The sequence below is a fragment of the Rhinopithecus roxellana genome, chromosome 3, assembly GCF_007565055.1.
Source record: "Rhinopithecus roxellana isolate Shanxi Qingling chromosome 3, ASM756505v1, whole genome shotgun sequence".
Taxonomy (NCBI): domain Eukaryota; kingdom Metazoa; phylum Chordata; class Mammalia; order Primates; family Cercopithecidae; genus Rhinopithecus; species Rhinopithecus roxellana.
This window is the reverse complement of record NC_044551.1, coordinates 10,610,861-10,630,353: the sequence shown is the minus strand read 5'-3', so window position 1 is coordinate 10,630,353 and position 19,493 is coordinate 10,610,861. Positions and strand designations below refer to the sequence as shown.

At 44.4% G+C, this 19,493-nt stretch overlaps 1 protein-coding gene across 1 annotated transcript in view; it reads left to right on the top strand.

The window, feature by feature from the left end:
* The first annotated feature begins 8,849 nt into the window (after positions 1 to 8,849).
* SNX18 (sorting nexin 18) overlaps positions 8,850 to 19,493 on the top strand; it is a 28,136-nt gene continuing 17,492 nt past the window's right edge. Inside the window, exon 1 of the mRNA XM_010353160.2 lies at positions 8,850 to 10,726. Coding sequence (XP_010351462.1) covers positions 9,106 to 10,726 — 1,621 coding nt within the window. The 5' untranslated portion in view covers positions 8,850 to 9,105. The remainder of the gene's footprint in view (positions 10,727 to 19,493) is intronic.

Sequence of the window (19,493 nt, the reverse complement as noted above, 5' to 3'; positions counted from 1 at the left end):
ACCACCATGCCCAGCTGATTTTTGTATTTTTAGTAGAGATGGGTTTTCACCACGTTGGCCAGGCTGGTCTCGAACTCCTGACCTCAGGTGACCCACCTGCCTCGGCCTCCCAAAGTGCTAGGATTACAGGCATAAGCCACCATACCCAGCTGATAAAATTTCTTTAAAAAGATTTCTTTAAAAAGGAAACTGCCCATGTTCACTTAAAATGTTTTATTTCCTGAATTTTAATTAAATTTTTTTAATGTCCCTCATATTCTATATGATGGTACTGAATTTTAATCTTTTTTATTTATTTGATATGAAAGCAGCATCTCTGGGGGTGGGAGTGATACCCTGGATAATTGTTCTCTAGGGGTGTGTGTGTGTGTGTGTGTACTTTATTATTATTATTATTTTTGAGACAGATTCTTGCTCTATTGCCCAGGTGTAATCTTTGCTCACTGTAACTTCTGCCTCCCAGGTTCAAGTGATTCTCCTGCCTCAGCCTCCCTAGTAGCTGGGATTATAGGTGCCCGCCACCACACCCAGCTAATTTTTGTGTTTTTTGTAGAGATGGGGTTTCACCATAGTGCCCAGGCTGGTCTCGAACTCCTAACCTCAGGTGATCCACCTGCCTCAGCCTTCCAAAGTGCTGGGATTACAAGCATGAGCCACTGTACCTGGCCTTCTCTAGGTATATTTTCGAGTTGGTTTGGAAAATTGTGACAACGATGCCTGGTGCATAGGTAGATCTTTATGTGAAATTTGTTGACATCAGTGCTATCTATGCCATTGAAAGGTCATCTGATCTATTTCTCCACTGCTCCTCTAATTTTTATAAAAATATTCTCTTAGTTTGGCTAATTTACATATAATGAGATGAGGAAAATGTTCAAGCACAAGGAACCCATCTTTTCCTGTTATGAAAAGGAACATTTGAATTCATGTTAGAGAGCAGATATTTTCTCTAAAGGAGGGGTTTGTCCAAAGCTGCTCTGGGGAAAATCTATCCAAGTGTTTGCCACACTTATGGCCTGAACTCCTGAAATATATTTTGAAACATCCAAGAGAGGCAGGGCACGGTGGCTCACTCCTATAATCCCAGCACTTTAGGAGGCTGAGGTGGGCAGGTCACTTTAGGTTAGGAGCTCAAGACCAGCCTGGCCAACATGGTGAAACCTCATCTCTACTAAAAATACAAAAATTAGCTGGGCATGGTGGCATGTACCTGTAGTCCCAGCTGCTTGGGAGGCTGAGGCATGAGAATTGTTCGAACCCAGGAGGCAGAGGTTGCAGTAAGCTGAGATGGCACCAGTGCACTCCAGCTTGGGTGACAGAGTGAGACTCTGTCTCAATAATAAAGAAAAGGTAATCTCCAAGAGAGTTATAGTGCATGCTACACAGCATCACCTCCCAGATATCAGGTATTTTTTTCTACAATCATGATTAAGACAGGTAAGAAATAACTTGGTCTTTCAAAAACAGCCAGTAGCATGCTGGAGGCCAGGAGGGCAAATCTTGCCATTAGATACGTGTTGGCTGGTGCACATAATGTTTTTAAAATTACCACTTTTTAATATGCAAATCAGAATTTCTGGCTTCTTAGGAAAATCAAGCTATATGACAACACAAGGTCCATAATCCTGCATAAAACCATAGGGGTAGGGGTTCAGTCCAAGTGTCCCCTTTAGATGGGCAAGTGCTCCTCAGTTCACCAAAGGCCTGCACCTCCCTACCACTCCCTGCTCCTCCACCAGGCCCACATGTTAGTTACCTGTCAATGAAAAGAGTCGAATTCTGTAACACATTTGAAGAGATTTATTTTGTGCCAAATATGAGTGACCATGGCCCATGACACAGCCCTCAGGAAGGCCTGAAAACATGTGTCCAAAGTGGTTGGGGCGCAACTGGGTTTTGTACATTTTAGAGAGGCATGAGACATCAATCACACACATTTAAGAAATACATTGGTTTGTTCCAGAAAGGCGGGACAACTCAAAGCCGAGGCTTCCAGGCTATAGGTGAATTTAAACATTTTCTGATTGACAATTGATTGAGTTTGTCTAAAGACCTGGGATTGATAGAAAGGGAATGTTCAGGTTAAGATAAAGACTGTGGAGACCAAAGTTCTTTTGAAATCTTATAGCGGCTGCCCTAAGAGATGACAGATAACAAATGTTTCCTATTCAGATCTTAGTCTCTTCGCGGCTGCCCTAAGAGATGACAGATAACAAATGTTTCCTATTCAGATCTTAGTCTCTTCAGGATTGGGAGGGTCTGGAATGAAAAAGATCTGGCTATGTTAAGAGATTCTTTACAGATTCAAAGTTTCCCCCACAAAGAACAACTTTGCAGGACCATTTCAAAATATGGCAAAGAAATATGTTTTGGGGTAAAATATTTTGATTTTCTTCCTTGTCTCACAAAATGTTATGATGCCAGAGTCTGTTTGAAAAGTATGTCATGATATATAGAGTTAAATAAAACCCATCTGATGAGAATTTATGATTTGTAGGGCATGATTCCCCAGACCCCTTAGGTAAGAATTTGGGCAAGATAAAAAATCAGAGTTTGGTCCTTATATCCAATGAGGACATTTGAATTAATGGCTTCTGTTTGCTTTGTTTTGTTTTGTTTTGAGTCAGGGTATTGCTCTGCTGTCCAGGAAAGTGCAGTGGCAAAAACATGGCTCACTGCAGCCTTGACCTCCCAGGTGTATCTGGGGTTACAGGTGTGTGCCACCACACTTGGCTAATTTTTGTATTTTTAGTGGAGACGGGGTTTCACTGTGTTGGCCAGGCTGGTCCTGAAGTCCTGACCTCAAGTGATCTGCACCTCAGCCTCCCAAAGTGCTGGGATTACAGGCATGAGTCACTGTGTCTGGCCTGGATTCCTTTTTTTTTTTTTTTTTTTTTTTTTTGAGACGGAGTCTTGCTCTGTCTCCCAGGCTGGAGTGCAGTGGCGCAATCTCGACTCACTGCAAGCTCCGCCTCCTGGGTTCACGCCATTCTCCTGCCTCAGCCTCCCGAGTATCTTGGACTACAGGAGACTGCTGCCATGCCCGGCTAATTTTTGTATTTTTAGTATAGACGGGGTTTCACCGTGTTGGCCAGGATGGTCTCAATCTCCTGATCTTGTGATCCGCCTGCATCAGCCTCCCAAAGTGCTGGTATTACAGGCATGAGCCACAGCACCCGGCCCTGGCCTGGATTCTTTTTTGATGGTTTTTAAAAAAATTTTGATCATTATTGTAATCAGTTAATTGTAATTTTTCCTGCAAAGGTGTCAGAATCAATATTTTAGAATGAGAAATCTCCTACATTTTAAATATTAGTCACATTAAACATTAGGCTAGATTCTGGTCTTGGTTTGACAATTTGTGGTTTCTGGTACAAAACGTAGAGGAATGTTGATTTGTAAACTATAAAAATGTTAGCCAGATGCAGTGGCTCATGCCTGTAATCCTAACACTTTGGGAGGCCAAGGCAGGTGGATTGCTTGACACCAGGAGTTAGAGACCAGCCTGGGCAACAGGTCGAAACCCTGTCTCTACAAAAAATACAAAAATTAGCTGGGCATGGTGGCATGTGCCTATAGTCCCAGCTACTGGGGAGGCTGAGGTGGGAGGACTGCTTAAGCCTGGGAGGTAGAGGCTGCAGTGAGCCGTGTTCATGCCACTGCACTGTAGCTCCCGGCTTGGGCTACAAAGTGAGACCCTGTCTCAAAAAAAGAAAACAAAACAAAATGGGACAGTTACAGAGCAAATGGGGAAACATATCTACAAGAACACACTCATCAATCAAAAGCTGAGTTAATTTAGTGAAATACACATGGGAGAAAAGAGGAAAATTTAGTAAGGGAAGTGTCAGGTAATAAATATTGAATCAGGTCCTTGATTTGATTTTCAAGCAGAAATGAGCTATGTATGAAGGAGGTCCAGTAATTATAAACAATGGAAGATTTCTTCAATAGAGGTGAATAATTTTCTAGGTACTTGTACATTCTCAGCTGTAAATACCAGTGTAGAAGCAGCTAACATCATACAATCCAAATATGAAAATTTATCCATGCTAAGTATTCACTGCAAGAATCAATTGCGTAAGTTGGGAATCTGATTTTAATAACTGGACTATATATATATTTTTTTTCTTTCTTTTTTTTTTTTTGAGACGGAGTCTTGCTCTGTCACCCAGGCTGGAGTGCAGTGGCCGGATCTCAGCTCACTGCAAGCTCCGCCTCCTGGGTTTACGCCATTCTCCTGCCTCAGCCTCCCGAGTAGCTGTGACTACAGGCGCCCGCCACCTCGCCCGGCTAGTTTTTTGTATTTTTTAGTAGAGACGGGGTTTCACCATGTTAGCCAGGATGGTCTCGATCTCCTGACCTCGTGATCCGCCCGTCTCGGCCTCCCAAAGTGCTGGGATTACAGGCTTGAGCCACCACGCCCGGCCTGGACTATATTTTTAATTATATTAAAATTACTCTTCATCTTGAGCACTGTAAAATACTATACAAACTTATTACTTCATTAAGTCCTGATATGACCCAATGAAGTAGATTATTTCTATTCCCACATTTGCTAAGAAATTAAGGTTTGGAAATGTTTCCTTCATTCATTTGACAATCATTTAATTTAGTATGCAGTAGTGAACAAAGCAAACCAAACCTCTTGCCTTCATGGAGTTTAAACACCAGATGAAACCAAGTAAACAGATACAGTAAATAGCCTTCCTTTCAGACACAGCACTGTTTTTTAATTCAGGCTTTCTTTCTTCCTTTTTTGTTTTTTGAGGCTGGAGTGCAGTGGCATGATCTCAGCTCACTGCAACCTCTGACTCCCGGGTTCAAGCAATCCTCATGCCTCAACCTCACGAGTAGCTGGGATTACAGGTGTTCACCACTATGCCTTGCTACTTTTTTTATTTTTAATTTTTTAATTTTTAATTTTTTAAAATTTATTTATTTGTTTATTTTTTGAGACAGAGTCTTGTTCTGTTGCCCAGGCTGGAATGCGTTGGCATGATCTTGGCTCACTGTAACCTCCACCTCCTGGGTTCAAGCAATCGTCATGCCTTGGGACTACAGGTGTGCGCCACCATGCATGGCTAATATTTTTGTATTTTTAGTGGAGGTAGGATTTTGCCATGTTGGCCAGGCTGTTCTTGAACTTGTGACCTCAAGTGATTCACCCGCCTTGGCCTCCCAAAGTGCTGGGATTGCAGGCGTGAGCCAGGCTTTCTATTAAACTGCAGCTACAAACCTTCTAGTAAGTGGCTGATGCTCTTCATTTTATTTTATTTATAATGTATAAAATATATAACTGTACAAAACAATATTACATATATATGTGTGTGCATATATGTGTGTATATATACATATATACACATGTATAAAATGTATACATAATTTTTATTTATATATAAATTTATATATAAATTTTTCTGTATAATATATAAACTTATATAATATAAATTTATATTACATATAATTATATAATATATTTTATATATTATATATAATTTTTATATATTATATAATTTTCTATATTATATATGAATATGTATATATGTTTATAAATAATATATAAATTTAGATGTTATATGTAAAACATATATAGGTAAGCCAAAACTGTGCTGGGCCTGGATGCTGTTTAATAATAGTAGTAGTTTTGAGGCGCCAGCAGAGTGCAGACCTGTGACCCAGTGAACGGAAGTTCTCAGGACAGCTGAGTAGCTGCTGGTTCCCTCCCGAGCCACCTGACCTCAGCAGACGACCTGCTCTGCAGTTGGCTGTCCTGATCTGTGATAGTGGGGATGGCAATATCTGCTCCATGCGTGGATGAGTTGGTGTGAAAATACAGCAGGAAATAACACAGGAAAGGTGTACGTGCATCTAAAATCATGTGTACATATTTGTGTAATGCTTGATGCATTACAAGAGTGTTTTCAAGTAAAATATATATCTAGTGTTAATAATCATGACCCACTCCGCAATGGTGAAATTTCCAGCAATCTGAAAATTTGTAGTGGTGTTCTGGGTGGTTGCGTTACCTTTAACGTTGTTGATTTAAAGAGAAGTGTTATGTAGCTGCCTTAGAAACATTTAATTACAGCTGGGTGGCAGAGGGGACCAGGCAAGCTGACTCAGACACAGTAAGAGCTACTGGAGAGAGCTGACTTCATCTAAGGAGGACGTAAGTGGACATTCTTTCATTCATGTAACAAATATTAACTGGTTGCCTACCACGTCTGTTTTGTTCATTGCTATATCCTCAGTGCTCAGAAAAACTCATTGCCCTGAAAAGGTTTGCGTTGTAATAGGGGAGGCAGTTAATGTATTGCCGTGTTTATCTTAGGTCATAGGTACTACAAAGAACAGTGAGACTGTGGGATGGACAGGGTATGGGAGGGAGGAAGGGAGATTAGGATAATTAATACCAGCTGCCTCAGCAGACCCTGCAATTTCAGTGGCTTAGTCGGATAAAGGATTTTTCTCTCACAAAGTGTGATTGGGGTCGGTGACTCAGGGACCTAGGCTCCCTCTGTCTTCCGGGATCTCCAAGGCAGGAGAAGAAAGGAGGGATGGAAAGCCCCATGGTTCTGACCAAGTGAAGCGATGATGTGGTATGGTGGATCTCCCGGCGAAGAGGGCTCCAGGGAGAGAGAACAGCAAAGGCAAAATCTTCAGTGAGAAACATGCTTGGCTTGTCCCAGAAATAGCAAGCAACCACTGTGGCTTCTTTCAGTGGAAAAGGCGTTGGAAAGATAGCCAAGGGCCAGGCCATCTAAGGCCTCTCAGGCCAAGGGAGGAAGTAAGGAAATGCAGTTGTTTGGGGTCATTTAGTGTCTCCTAAAAACTTTACAGAAGCATTAAGGGGGGGTTATAATGATTTTGTAAACTAAACTGTGAATAACATGCTCCATTTTCTAGAGAAATCTTTACAAAATATGTTACTGTATCTATTTCCCTGAGTGAACGGTTATAGGTTGTTAATACTTCAGCACAATTTTCTACATATCTAAGACCCTCTAGAGGTAGGGATTTTCTTGCCACTAGTGGCCATAGGCCCAAACATCATGACAGCCTGTCCTCATCCTTCTGGAAGCCCAATGCGTGGCAAGCACAGAGGCCTCCCACTGGACTCCTACAAACTAAGCACCTGCAGATGCCCATGCCTCAGTGCTACAAACAACCTCGGACACCCAATAATTCCTCAACCACTGTTTCTACAGAGTAGCTCAACCAGTCTGTAAAAAACCATCACCTTAAACTCCTGGAATTTTCACACCTGAAATAAGCCCAAAGTTACTGTACTTTAATCTAAAAAGTAACTACTAAACCAATAGAAGGGGTGAAACTATTTATCTTACATATTCTAGCTTTTCAGAAGTAAAATGAGTTGTATTCTAGAGGTTTAGTTAATGTGGACTTCATGTTTCTGACCACATGAAATGTTGGCATTGAAATTCAATGACCCCTGTTGCTTACTGTGAGAACAGTCAAAACCCAGAATTTTCAGCTAAAAATGTAATTTAGAATATGCTTACTGAATTGAATTAAGGTTTTGCATTAGGATAAACACTGTGGGAGTGATTCTGGTATAGTGGGTTGGTGGTTTTGTGCAAGATGCTTACAATACCACAGCCCTTAGAATAATTGTACACTCTTCTGGCCCGTTTCCCAGATTTCCTTGAAAAGGGTCAGAGGACAGGCTGAAATTAATGACACATGAATGCGGAACCCCAATTAGAAGTGTCTTCAAAGGAATAATTAGCCTAGACTTAATAAGAGGGGATTATGAGAAGAAAAAGCTTTGGGCAAATTATTCACCGAAGGAAAAGAAGATAGGAAACAAGGCAACGATAGATTGGAACTGATAATTTCAGGAAGTCATTTTTGTTCTATTTATCTTAAAAATAATATAAATACAGTGAGACATGGAGACAACAGATGGATGGATGGTCACTGACCTCATACTAGGAGTGGCAGTGTGAGCATTGGGACGCTTCCTCGTGCATGTACCCTGCAATTGTGAGTTTAGTATCCCTATTCCCTTTGTGAAAGAGGCCAGGGATTTTGCTTCCCCCAAATAACAATAACAGCAGCAAAAGCAGCAGCAAACCCTTCAAATCTGCTTACCCTGCCAGATATTGTTGCACTTTCCTCATCTGTAAAACAGGGATTACTTTATGATGGAATCCCCACAACAACCCCTGACGGTAGGAACCACATAAGTGACTTGCTCCAGGTCATACAGCTAGTTAGTGTCAGAACACAGATTGAAATTCAGAAGCCTGGCTCCGAAGTTTGAGCTTTTATTCACTGCACTACATATATCTTTGGGAGGAGAGGCGACACATGCATGTAATAAATGTGTGCGCATTTATTGTACTGGAAACTCTCTTTGCTTCTAATTTTGTCAACCACAGCACCTTCCCTGGCCCTTACTTTGTTCTTGTCAATCTCCTCTCCTTGAGCAGAAGAGGGAAGGGAGCCTGCTCCATAGGCGAAGAGCCCCTCCGCAGAGGCATCCTGTTTTCTTAGTGTAATCACTTATTCGCATTGCAAAATATTACATGCGTGGGTTAAGCCATTCTAGGAGCATTCACTGAGCGCTCAGAGTGGGAACGTTTATCATGCATGCAAATACTAACTTACTTTCTAGAGAATAGTTTAACTTAAAAGCCTAAAAAAATCTCAGACAATTCACTTCGGAATAGAAACCTCCTTCAGCCGCGCTCACTACGGCGCCCGGCTTCGCAGCACCAGCCACGAGGGGGCAGTGGCCGCCGCAAAGCCGAGGCGGGCGGTGGGCTAGGCGGCTCGGCCATCGCTTGCTCTCGCCTGGCAATGGGCTCTCGGCCGTGGATTAGCGCAGCTGGAGACGTGGGAGGCCGCGGGCCCCGCCCCCGACCGGTGGCGGCTGCGGCGGCGCAGCTAGGCAGTCGGCACTGCGAAGTGGAGGCGCCGCGAGCGGAGGGTGCGACCGGCGGGTCCGGGCAGCGTGGGTTCGCCGCTTTGGGGGCTCCAGTCCGCGCGGCAGGGTCGAGCTGCACCGCGGGCTCCTTAGGTGGGCCTCGGCTCGGGACGCCGGGAGTCGGGACCGCTAGTCGGGGCGCCGGGACCATGGCGTTGCGCGCCCGGGCGCTCTACGACTTCAGGTCGGAGAACCCGGGCGAGATCTCGCTGCGGGAGCACGAGGTGCTGAGCCTGTGCAGCGAGCAGGACATCGAGGGCTGGCTCGAGGGGGTCAACAGCCGCGGCGACCGCGGCCTCTTCCCAGCTTCCTACGTGCAGGTGATCCGCGCTCCCGAGCCCAGCCTGGCGGGAGACGGCGGCCCGAGTGCCCCGGCACGCTACGCCAATGTGCCCCCCGGGGGCTTCGAGCCCCTGCCCGCCGCGCCGCCCGCCTCCTTCAAGCCGCCGCCCGACGCCTTCCAGCCGCTGCTGCAGCCACAGCAGGCGCCGCCTCCGAGCACCTTCCAGCCGCCCGGCGCGGGCTTCCCGTACGGTGGGGGCGCCCTGCAGCCGTCGCCTCAGCAGCTCTACGGCGGCTACCAGGCCAGCCAGGGCAGCGATGATGACTGGGACGACGAGTGGGACGACAGCTCCACGGTGGCTGACGAGCCGGGCGCTCTGGGCAGCGGAGCATACCCGGACCTCGACGGCTCGTCCTCGGCGGGTGTGGGTGCAGCCGGCCGCTACCGCCTGTCCACGCGCTCCGACCTGTCCCTGGGCTCCCGCAGCGGCTCGGCGCCTCCGCAGCACCACCCGTCGGGGGCCAAGAGCTCGGCCACAGTGAGCCGCAACCTCAACCGCTTCTCCACCTTCGTCAAGTCCGGCGGGGAGGCCTTCGTGCTGGGGGAGGCGTCAGGCTTCGTGAAGGACGGGGACAAGCTGTGCGTGGTACTGGGGCCCTATGGCCCCGAGTGGCAGGAGAACCCCTACCCGTTCCAGTGCACCATCGACGACCCCACCAAGCAGACCAAGTTCAAGGGCATGAAGAGCTACATCTCCTACAAGCTGGTGCCCACGCACACGCAGGTGCCGGTACATCGGCGCTACAAGCACTTTGACTGGCTCTACGCTCGCCTGGCGGAGAAGTTCCCGGTCATCTCCGTGCCCCACCTGCCCGAGAAGCAGGCCACCGGCCGCTTCGAGGAGGACTTCATTTCTAAGCGAAGGAAGGGCCTGATCTGGTGGATGAACCACATGGCCAGCCACCCGGTGCTGGCGCAGTGCGACGTCTTCCAGCATTTCCTGACGTGCCCCAGCAGCACCGACGAGAAAGCCTGGAAGCAGGGCAAGAGGAAGGCCGAGAAGGACGAGATGGTGGGTGCCAACTTCTTCCTGACCCTCAGCACACCCCCTGCCGCTGCCCTTGACCTGCAGGAGGTGGAGAGCAAGATCGACGGCTTCAAGTGCTTCACCAAGAAGATGGACGACAGCGCGCTGCAGCTCAACCACACGGCCAATGAGTTCGCGCGCAAGCAGGTGACAGGCTTCAAAAAGGAGTATCAGAAAGTGGGCCAGTCCTTCCGCGGCCTCAGCCAGGCCTTTGAGCTGGACCAGCAGGCCTTCTCGGTGGGCCTGAACCAGGCCATCGCCTTCACCGGAGATGCCTATGACGCCATTGGCGAGCTCTTTGCGGAGCAGCCCAGGCAGGACCTGGATCCCGTCATGGACCTATTAGCGCTGTATCAGGGGCATCTGGCCAACTTCCCGGACATCATCCACGTTCAGAAAGGTAAAGCCTGGCCCTTAGATCAGGTGATATGGAGTGTATTGTGCAGGCTGAAAGGGGTGACTTCGACAGCAGTACTACTGTGGGTTTCAGACTCATATTCTACCGGTGGGGAAGCGAGCAGACACGTGGACGCCTGGCTCTTTTCACGAGTGTAAGGTGGATTGCTCGACAGGCAGCTTCCTCCTCGAGTATCTCCCGGTAGGGAGTGAGTACTCTTTCTCGAAGGTTCAAAGAGTACCTTTGATAAGAGTGCTATCATTTTAGAGTTTGAATAGTTGAGTAATGAGCTGCTCAGATCTGTAATCTTCAGACGAGGGTGGAATTAGAAGGGAACCCAAACCATGTTAGGCATCTGTTTGAACACTGCACTGTCACTTAGTGGTCGGTTTCAAAAAGTGAGGAAATAATGGAGAAGAACGGATGTCTGTAAATAAAGAGAAATCTGCTTTCACCCTTGCACACCTCTCAATCTCTGCTTTGGTAGAGGAATTAAGATCAATTCTCTGAGCTTAAGAACTTCCTGCAAAGAATTCTTGCCTGCAACCTTCGCGAAGTGAAGTAAAAACCCTAATTTACTTTGTGAAGTGAAGTAAAAACCCTAATTTCAGGAAAAGCGTACTCATTTTGAGTTTGGAATCTATTAATGTACTGAAATTGAGAACGTTGCTTAGGAAAATTGTATAGGGAAACGACGTAGAGTGAATATAATCTGAGGATTGGATCTGAGAGTGGTGTTACTGGTATCCCTGTGAGTTAGCTGTCCAACTGTCAGACTTCATGAGTTATTAATAGTTGTTAGTGTCTCTGACCTTTGCTAAAGCACCGGAATTTGCAAATTAAAAAATATATATATATAGCAGTAGTCCTTGTCTTAACATTTCTCGCTAATGTGCATTCTGATATAATGCTTTGATTGAGAGAATGGGGAGGTGTGGGAGTTAGTGAGGCAGTCTTGCCTGTGAAAGTCCAGTGTAAGGGCGGCTAGGCAGCAGGGAAACTTACTGTCCCTGTTTCCTGAGCAGGTCTGGCCTTTACTGATGAAGTGCTCACTGCCTTTCTTGTGCGCCAGTCCGTTTATGAGCAACCCTAATCTCTGGCATGTCTTTTCTTGCATTGAACTGAAGTTTGCCTCCCTTGATTGTCTTTCTGTTCCCTGGGACCGCCTTCAGACATTTGGAGACAGCAGTCTCACTTCCTTCCTCTCTGCTTCTCTCCTTCCCCTTCCAAATGTGTGACTGGTCTTCTGACTCTTATGGGGGAAGGGGGCTTGCTGGGAGAATGATCAAACGCTTTCAGTCTTGTTGCTGCTGCTGAAAGGTAGTACCCTGGACATCAGTACTAATTTTAGTAGAGAGCAGTAACTTTCTTGGCAATTTGCAATTTGTAAATGCAGTCTAATATTGAATTCGCTTTTTGTGCAATCACATTGCTGTTGACCTATATTAAACCTGTATTTACATTCCCTATGCCTTTTTTTAAAAATATAAATTGTTATGAATCTTTGACTTTTTTGACTGGTGTTGGTGGAACTTCCTTTGTGAACCTTAATAGAGGGACTTAGCATTTAAATTCCATTGTGTTACATCATTCTGGACCTATGCTGGCTGCCCTTTTACACATTTCTGTGAGTTCGTGCAAATTACCGGTAAATAGTTGAAAGGATGGAACCAAGTACAGACACTTGGACATATGTGCTGGGCCGCCGGTGTCTGTCTACTTTAGGTTGGCATCAGTTCATTCACTGTCAATCACACCATGCACTCAGCCTTTGTCAAGTGGCCTGCTTTTGAAATTGTGTATTAGAAAAGGTGTGGTGTGTGTTCTAATATCTATTTTGAGTTTATAGCAATGGTCTACTTAGTCTATTAAACCATCTGGTTATGGCCAGGGTCACGCCTGTAATCCCAGCATTTTGGGAGGTCGAGGCAGGAGGATTGCTTTAAGACCAGGAGTTTGAGACCAGCCTGGGCAACACAGGGAGACTCCCATGTCTACAAAAAATAAGGGAGTTAGCGTGGCATGGTGGCTCATATCTATAGTCCTAGCTACTAGGGAGGCTGATACTGGAGGATTGCTTGAGGATAGGAGTTTATTTGAGGTTGCAGTGAGCCATAATTGAACCATTGTCCTCCAGCTTGGGTGACAGAGCAAGACCCTGTGTCCAAAACAAAAAAACAAAAAATATGTAGTTTATTTACTTATTTATTTATTTTGTAAAGACAAGTGTCTTGCTATGTTGCCCAGGCTTGTCTCTAACTCTTGGGCTCAAGCAATCCTCCCAGCTCAGCCTCCCAAAGTGCTGGGATTACAAACATGAACCACCATGCCCAGCCTAGTTTATCTTTTTTTAATTATAGAACTGGATTTGTCTCCTGTCACTTGGGATTTGAAAAACTTCCTTCATTAAAACCAGTATCATTTTATGTGGCTTAAACAGATCCAAGAGCACTAAACATAATCTTTAGGAACTTTGGAAAGAACAGCAGTTGATATTCAGTATAGTTTGTTTCTGCTGTAATCTTGGTGTGTAATGTACAGTGAGCCTGTGTCCCTAGATGACACATCTTTAGAAAGTACTACCATTTAAAGTGACAGTGTACAGTACATAAGGCTTAAAGCATTTGCTTATAGCCAGTGTTTATCAAGGATGCTAGTGTAGGCCATTTTTAGGAGTATAGATGAGACAAATATCATAAGCCAGGATAAAAGCTTTTTGAGCGTATTCAGGACTTGTGATTGTAAAGAGCACCTCAATTCCATCACCTCCCCCACTCCAACTGTTACACACTTGAAATATGGCTAATGTGACTAAGGAACTCAATATTGATCAACAGAGATGATAGAACTTTTCCATCAGTGCTGAAAGTTCTATCGGGCAGTGCTGTGTTAAACTGCTGGCTGCAGTTTAACTATCAACCCCATCGTAAGCTTCTCCGGCAAATTATCTTTGAATGTACTTCCCTGATAGCTTTATTTTTGCCTGGTCATCTCATGGCACCTCTTCCTTCCCATATAGGCTTAATTAATAAAAACTGGGAAGGGGAAGCAAGTCTTGCTAGACTCTTCTTTGCTGAACTTCCCAGGCACTCAGCCTGAGTGACATTTCAGTAGTGTGAGCATCTCTTGCAGTGTGTCCCATTCAGAAAACACACTGGTTTCGGGACGGATGTCTGAGGCCATCCTGGTGAGAACCCAGCTACAAAATGAGGGTGGAAAACTCAAATACTCTTAAATGTGGTGGGCTGACATTTTCCTGACTGTACTAAATACTGAACCCATTCTTTAGTAATGGTTTTAATGTACACACTTTCTGCAAAAGTGAAGAAAGCGATACAGTTCCTTCAGCCAAAAGAGAATTCTGGAATTTTGATTTTTTTTCATGAATGAATGGAGTCTTAGATAAACAGAACTATTTAGGTTAATAGAGTTGAGCAAAGAAAGATGGTAGTTTGCTGTAGTCTCTGGTACGTTAGATGGGAATTCAGAATCTACTGAAATTTTATTTGTGTTTTGCTTCGACCTAATGGGAGTCCTTTAAGTTCTTTGTTCATAGGCAGCTCATCGATCCCCAACTAGGCACTGTGCACATGTTTGTTACCGAAATGTAACCCCTGTGGTCTTGATTTTTTTTCTTAAGTGATAGCATGTTATGTTCTCCCTCTTTATCATGCCTGTCTGCAGTATACCTTTATGGTGTTGATGTTGGTGAGTTTGGGGTAGTACTGAGGAATATATTTTATTACTACTTTCTTGGCATATTCAGTTTTGTGTCCAAAGATGTAATTGATCTCTAATATTTAATAAAGCTAAATCTAGGGGCAGCAAGTTGAGGTTTAAAAGCTTTAGGTTTACCTCTTGGGGTTATTGCAAAAAGGAAAGACTGTAAAAGATGATGAGAAATACTGGTTTCATCCTTGTTTAGGAATTTGGACTAGATAAAGATGGCTAAAGGAAGTTCTTTTAAGTGAAATGTCTTTATTCTGGAGAAAAGGTGTATAATAGTGTTAAATTGATTTGTCAGTTTGGGCTGTGTGAAGCAGGGAGGCAGGACTAGATAAGTAAATAGGAAGTCCTGTTTTCTGTACTCTTAAATATATAGAATCTACTTCATTGCTCTCTTAAGTGTCCCAGATGGAGCCTTTTTTTCAATAAAAAATAGCCCCAGGACCTCAGGAATGGTATACCAGTAGTGGGCCTATCAGTCTTGCTGGGTAGAATTTCACCATTGTGCTTCCTTTTACCACTAGTAGAGTTGGCCTCATGTCCTTCAGACATTAATTAAAGATAGCTGGAGTCCCAGCAGGGCACACAAGGTAAGGCTGGGCCACACTGAGACCTTCCCTGTCTGCTCCCCATTCTCCTGTAGCTAAAAATAGCCCTGAAAGGGTGGTGCCAGGAATACAGAAAAAAGCTCTAAGAAGTCAGGGCTGTTTGCAAATTCATCCTTATTTTTGAAACCTCTGGGCTAGAAATTGAGGCTGTTCATTCTTTTTGTTTTCCACTCCATCTTTAGTTGAACCCATTTCTCCTCTCTGCTGCATTTACCCCCAGACGTTCTCTAAGAAGACTTCATATCTCTAAAAAGAGAACAGGTCTGGGGCTTACCCTTTGCCCCAGTTTGTTTTCTTAGGGAAAATAAGATAACCTTTGGTGCTTTTGAAATATATGACTCAGTTCCTTGGTTAAAATATAAATGTGACTGCCCAAGGACAGTCTTGGGCATGAAACTGGACATGAGCAAGGACAGTCTTGGGCATGGGCACTGCTCATACCACCCTGTCAGGGGTTTCTCAGACTTCTTTTTTGAGCCACATAGCCTTCAGAGTCACACCGATTGCAGTGGGACTGAAGGGAGGCAGAGGATCTGCACTCCCACCCTCCCAGTAACTGAGGGAGCCTATGGGGTTTCCTTGTTCAGAAATGTTGTCCTGTCTGGCCATCTTATGACTTCCAAGCATGATGCCAGAACCCAAACAAGTGAGAAGTTCTGTGATTCACTTACAAACCCTTCCCTTAAATTGTTTAACATGTTCCTTCTCTTCGGGCTGAATAAAAAACTATTATTGTATTGCCTCATGTATTTTTAAATCAAAGTTTAAATATCAAGTTAGATTTAATTTGCCATATAATTTTGAAGCTCCATATCATTAACTAAAGGATTATAAAGTGGCAGAGTAATGCTGAGCTCTGTTTGACGAGATTATATCTGGAAGGCAGACGTGTATCATATCCCACATTTATACAACACCAACTAGAATCTGGCCGCTCTGCCGGTGTCTGCAGGAGGGCTGGGTAGGCCTCTGGTCTTTAGTGAGTTCTTTGACTAGCTATAAAGACAGCCTCGGCAGTTCCTTGTGCCAGATTTCTGAGAGCCTGGTGGATGGGCCAGTCTGCCCCAGAAGTTGCACCAAGGGATGGCACTAGGCTGGGTCTGCTGAGAGAGCTGTGCCAGTGAAGGGCACAGCCAAGCCAAAAAGCCGTGGGTGCGGAGCCTCATCGCCGTGGGAGCTGGCCTGTCAGGACCAGCATGGGCTCTGGAGAGTCAGTATGTGAGCATGGAGGAGTTTTGAACAAGTTATTTTAACCTGCGTAATGCTCAGTTATCTTTGGCCAAGTGGGGGAACTTTCTCACAAGGTCAGCATAATAATTAAATGTTATGGTTCTTAGTAGCTAGTCACTAAATGTTTATTTTTGAAAAATAGGTGAATTTAAAAGGCAGTGGCAGCCAGGCATGGTGGCACATGCGTGTAATCCCAGCTACATGAGAGGCTGAGGAAGGAGGGTCACTTGAGCCCAGGAGTTCAAATCCAGCTAGAGCAACACAGTGAGACCTTGTATCTTAAAAAGGAAAAAAAAAAAAAAAAAAATTAAGAGCACTCTCCTTTGAAGGACAATTTCAGTAATCTTATCATCCTTCCTGGCAAACTATTGCCACCCGAATTGCAGGCAAAAGTACAAAAGCTCAAGGAGTCTTCAGTCTAGCAATTAAATATCTACTTTAATCAGTTTGCCCTGTATTGCACACCGGAAGTAATGGTAACTGGGATAAATGTCGATGTTATTTGGAGTAACTGGTTTGTTGTTGTTCACATTGAAGAGTGTATGTTAACTGTCTCCTGCTGGCTCCCTCCAACCCAAATCACTTGTGTTCTGGTGCAAATCACTTAACTTTCTGAGCTTCAGTTTCCTCATCTGTAAAAGTGAGGTTCATCATTTCCTAGGTACCATTTTGTTAGTTGACTTTTTAAAAAAATAAGATTAGTCTTACGTATCCAGGAAACTTTTAGACATTGTTTCAGGCTGGTTTTAATAGTGTTCTGTCTGCTTATGTGACTGTTATCTGGGAGCATGAAAAGCCCTTACCAATTGGTATGAAAGAACATTTATGTACGTTTAGTTCAGATCAGCAAACATGCATTGCAGGCTTACCTCACTAGGAACTTTGAATGTAAATGTGATTAATACCTGGCCTGCTGCCGCCTGGTGAGGGTTCCCAGGTATTCTGAAGCTGCAGTGTGGTAGACAGCTGGAGCGACTTCTCTCTGACCCAAATTAATAGGACCACCAAAGAGATAAATTATGACCGTTTTTTTAAGATGGAGTCTTGCTCTGTTGCCCAGGCTGGAGTGCAGTGATGCGATCTCGGCTCACTGCAACCTCCGCCTCCCGAGTTCAAAAGAGTCTCCTGCCTCAGCCTCCTGAGTAGCTGGGATTACAGGCATGTGCCACCATGCTTGGCTAACTTTTATATTTTTTTAGTAGATATGGGATTTCACCGTGTTGGCCAGGCTGGTCTTGAACTCCTGCCTCAAGCAATCTACCCACCCACCTTGGCCTTCCAAAGTGCTGGGATTACAGGCATGAGCCACTGTGCCCAGCCTCTGATATTGATCTTACAGCTTGATTAAACTTTAATTTGAGCGAGTTTTAGTTCATGTGTCATTTCTGTACCTTTTCTTATGACTTATCTCTCACTGTAATTTGACTTTTCTCTTCTGCTAAATAAATTGTTATTTAGCAGGTAAGGGGACAATGAAGGAAGGGGAGCTAAAATCATTAGATTTATTCATAGAGCGCTCTAAAAGATAAACTAGATTTTATTCAACAAATAGGTATGTACCCTTCATTGTCTAGGCACTATTCAAGATGCTAGTGTTGCATCAGTGGCCAAAACAAAGATCCCCTCCCTTGTGGAGCTTGCAGTCTAGCAGGGTGGAGACACTCAATGAAAAACAAACACAGGAAGTAAGTTTTAATGTATGTTGGAGTTTGGTATGTGCTAGGAGAAAAAAGTAGAGCAGGGAAAAGACGGCATGGGAGGGAGGATGAAGTACTAGAAAGAGTGCTCAAAGTAGGTCTCATTGAGAAAGTGAGATTTAAGCAGAGACCTGAATCACTCCGGAGTCAGGGGAGTCATCCAAGCAGGTATCTCAGGGGAGAGCTTGTCAGGCAGAGGGTTTAGCTAAAGTAAGGCCCTGGAGTGGGCATGTGCCAAGCAGATTGAGGAACAGCAAGGCCAGGTGGTTGGAGTTAAGAGGATCCTAGGAGATGAGGTCATGGAAAGTGAGATTTGCAAGGCTTTGCAGGTCACTGTTAGGACTTGGGATGAAAGCCCAAGTCAGATGGAAGCAATTAGAGGGTTTTGAGCCAAGGTATGACATCCAGCTGGACATATTAACGACTTAGTCCAGAGCAGTGAGAATAGAATGGCGTGGGGCAGTCAAAGGTGGATGGAAGCAGGGAGCTAGTAGGAAATTCTCAAGTAATCTGGGTGAGAGATGCTGGTGGCCTGAACCAAAGTAGAGACAACAGAGGTGGTAGGGGAGGGGATCCCCCTCCGGATATATTTTGGAGGTAGAATCAACAGGTTTTCCTCAGGGATGGGATTGTGAAGGATGTGACATGCGAGAGAAAGAGGAGTCATCAATGGTGACTCTGCAATTTTGGCCTGGCCTACAATAAGAATTGTCAGAACAGCAGTGGGGAGCAGCAATCAGGACCTGAGTTTTCTCCTTTTAGGTAGATCAGGCTCATGCATTCTGTTCCATGTCTCCCCACCCCAACACAAGCACTTTCAAGCTTCAGGTCTAGTCTCCTTCCTTGGAGTATCCCCCTTGGATTGTAGTCCTTTTGTGAATAATTGTCTTATGCAATGCTCAGTTATTAGTGTGTGGGTTTTTTATGTTCCTGTGTTGTGTAGCTGTTAAATACTGTTTTATACATGCATAGCAAGTACTTAATGAATGCTTGTTGAATTAATGAAGTAAGCACTCAGTAGCTACTTGGTTGATCTTGAAATAGATTTATCAGATGTTTTTGTTTTTCTATTTATATGATGATGGATAACAGTCTAAAAGTGTATAGGAAATAAAGATAGAATCTGGATGTATTTTATGGATGAAGTCATTAACAATGTGAGTGATTTAAAAGTCTTAGAGTTATGTGTTTATGAAATGACTTTCCGTAATTCACTGGGGAGGGGAGAGGAAGTTTGAAAATGCTTAAAATGCCAGAGAATTAATATTGTATACCTCATGATTTCACTTTATATTGATTCTTGGTGTTTAAACTTATGCATGCACACACACACATATACACCCACACATTTTCCTCATTAGTAAGTTTTAGTTATAATATTTTTACTGGGGTCTCATTTGCTTAATTCAGAGCACAAGATCCAGAGAATACATTCACCTTGTTGCTTGACTTGGATGCACATGGAGCACTGAGCTCATGTGTGGAGCAGTAGGTACTTGCCCTCATGGA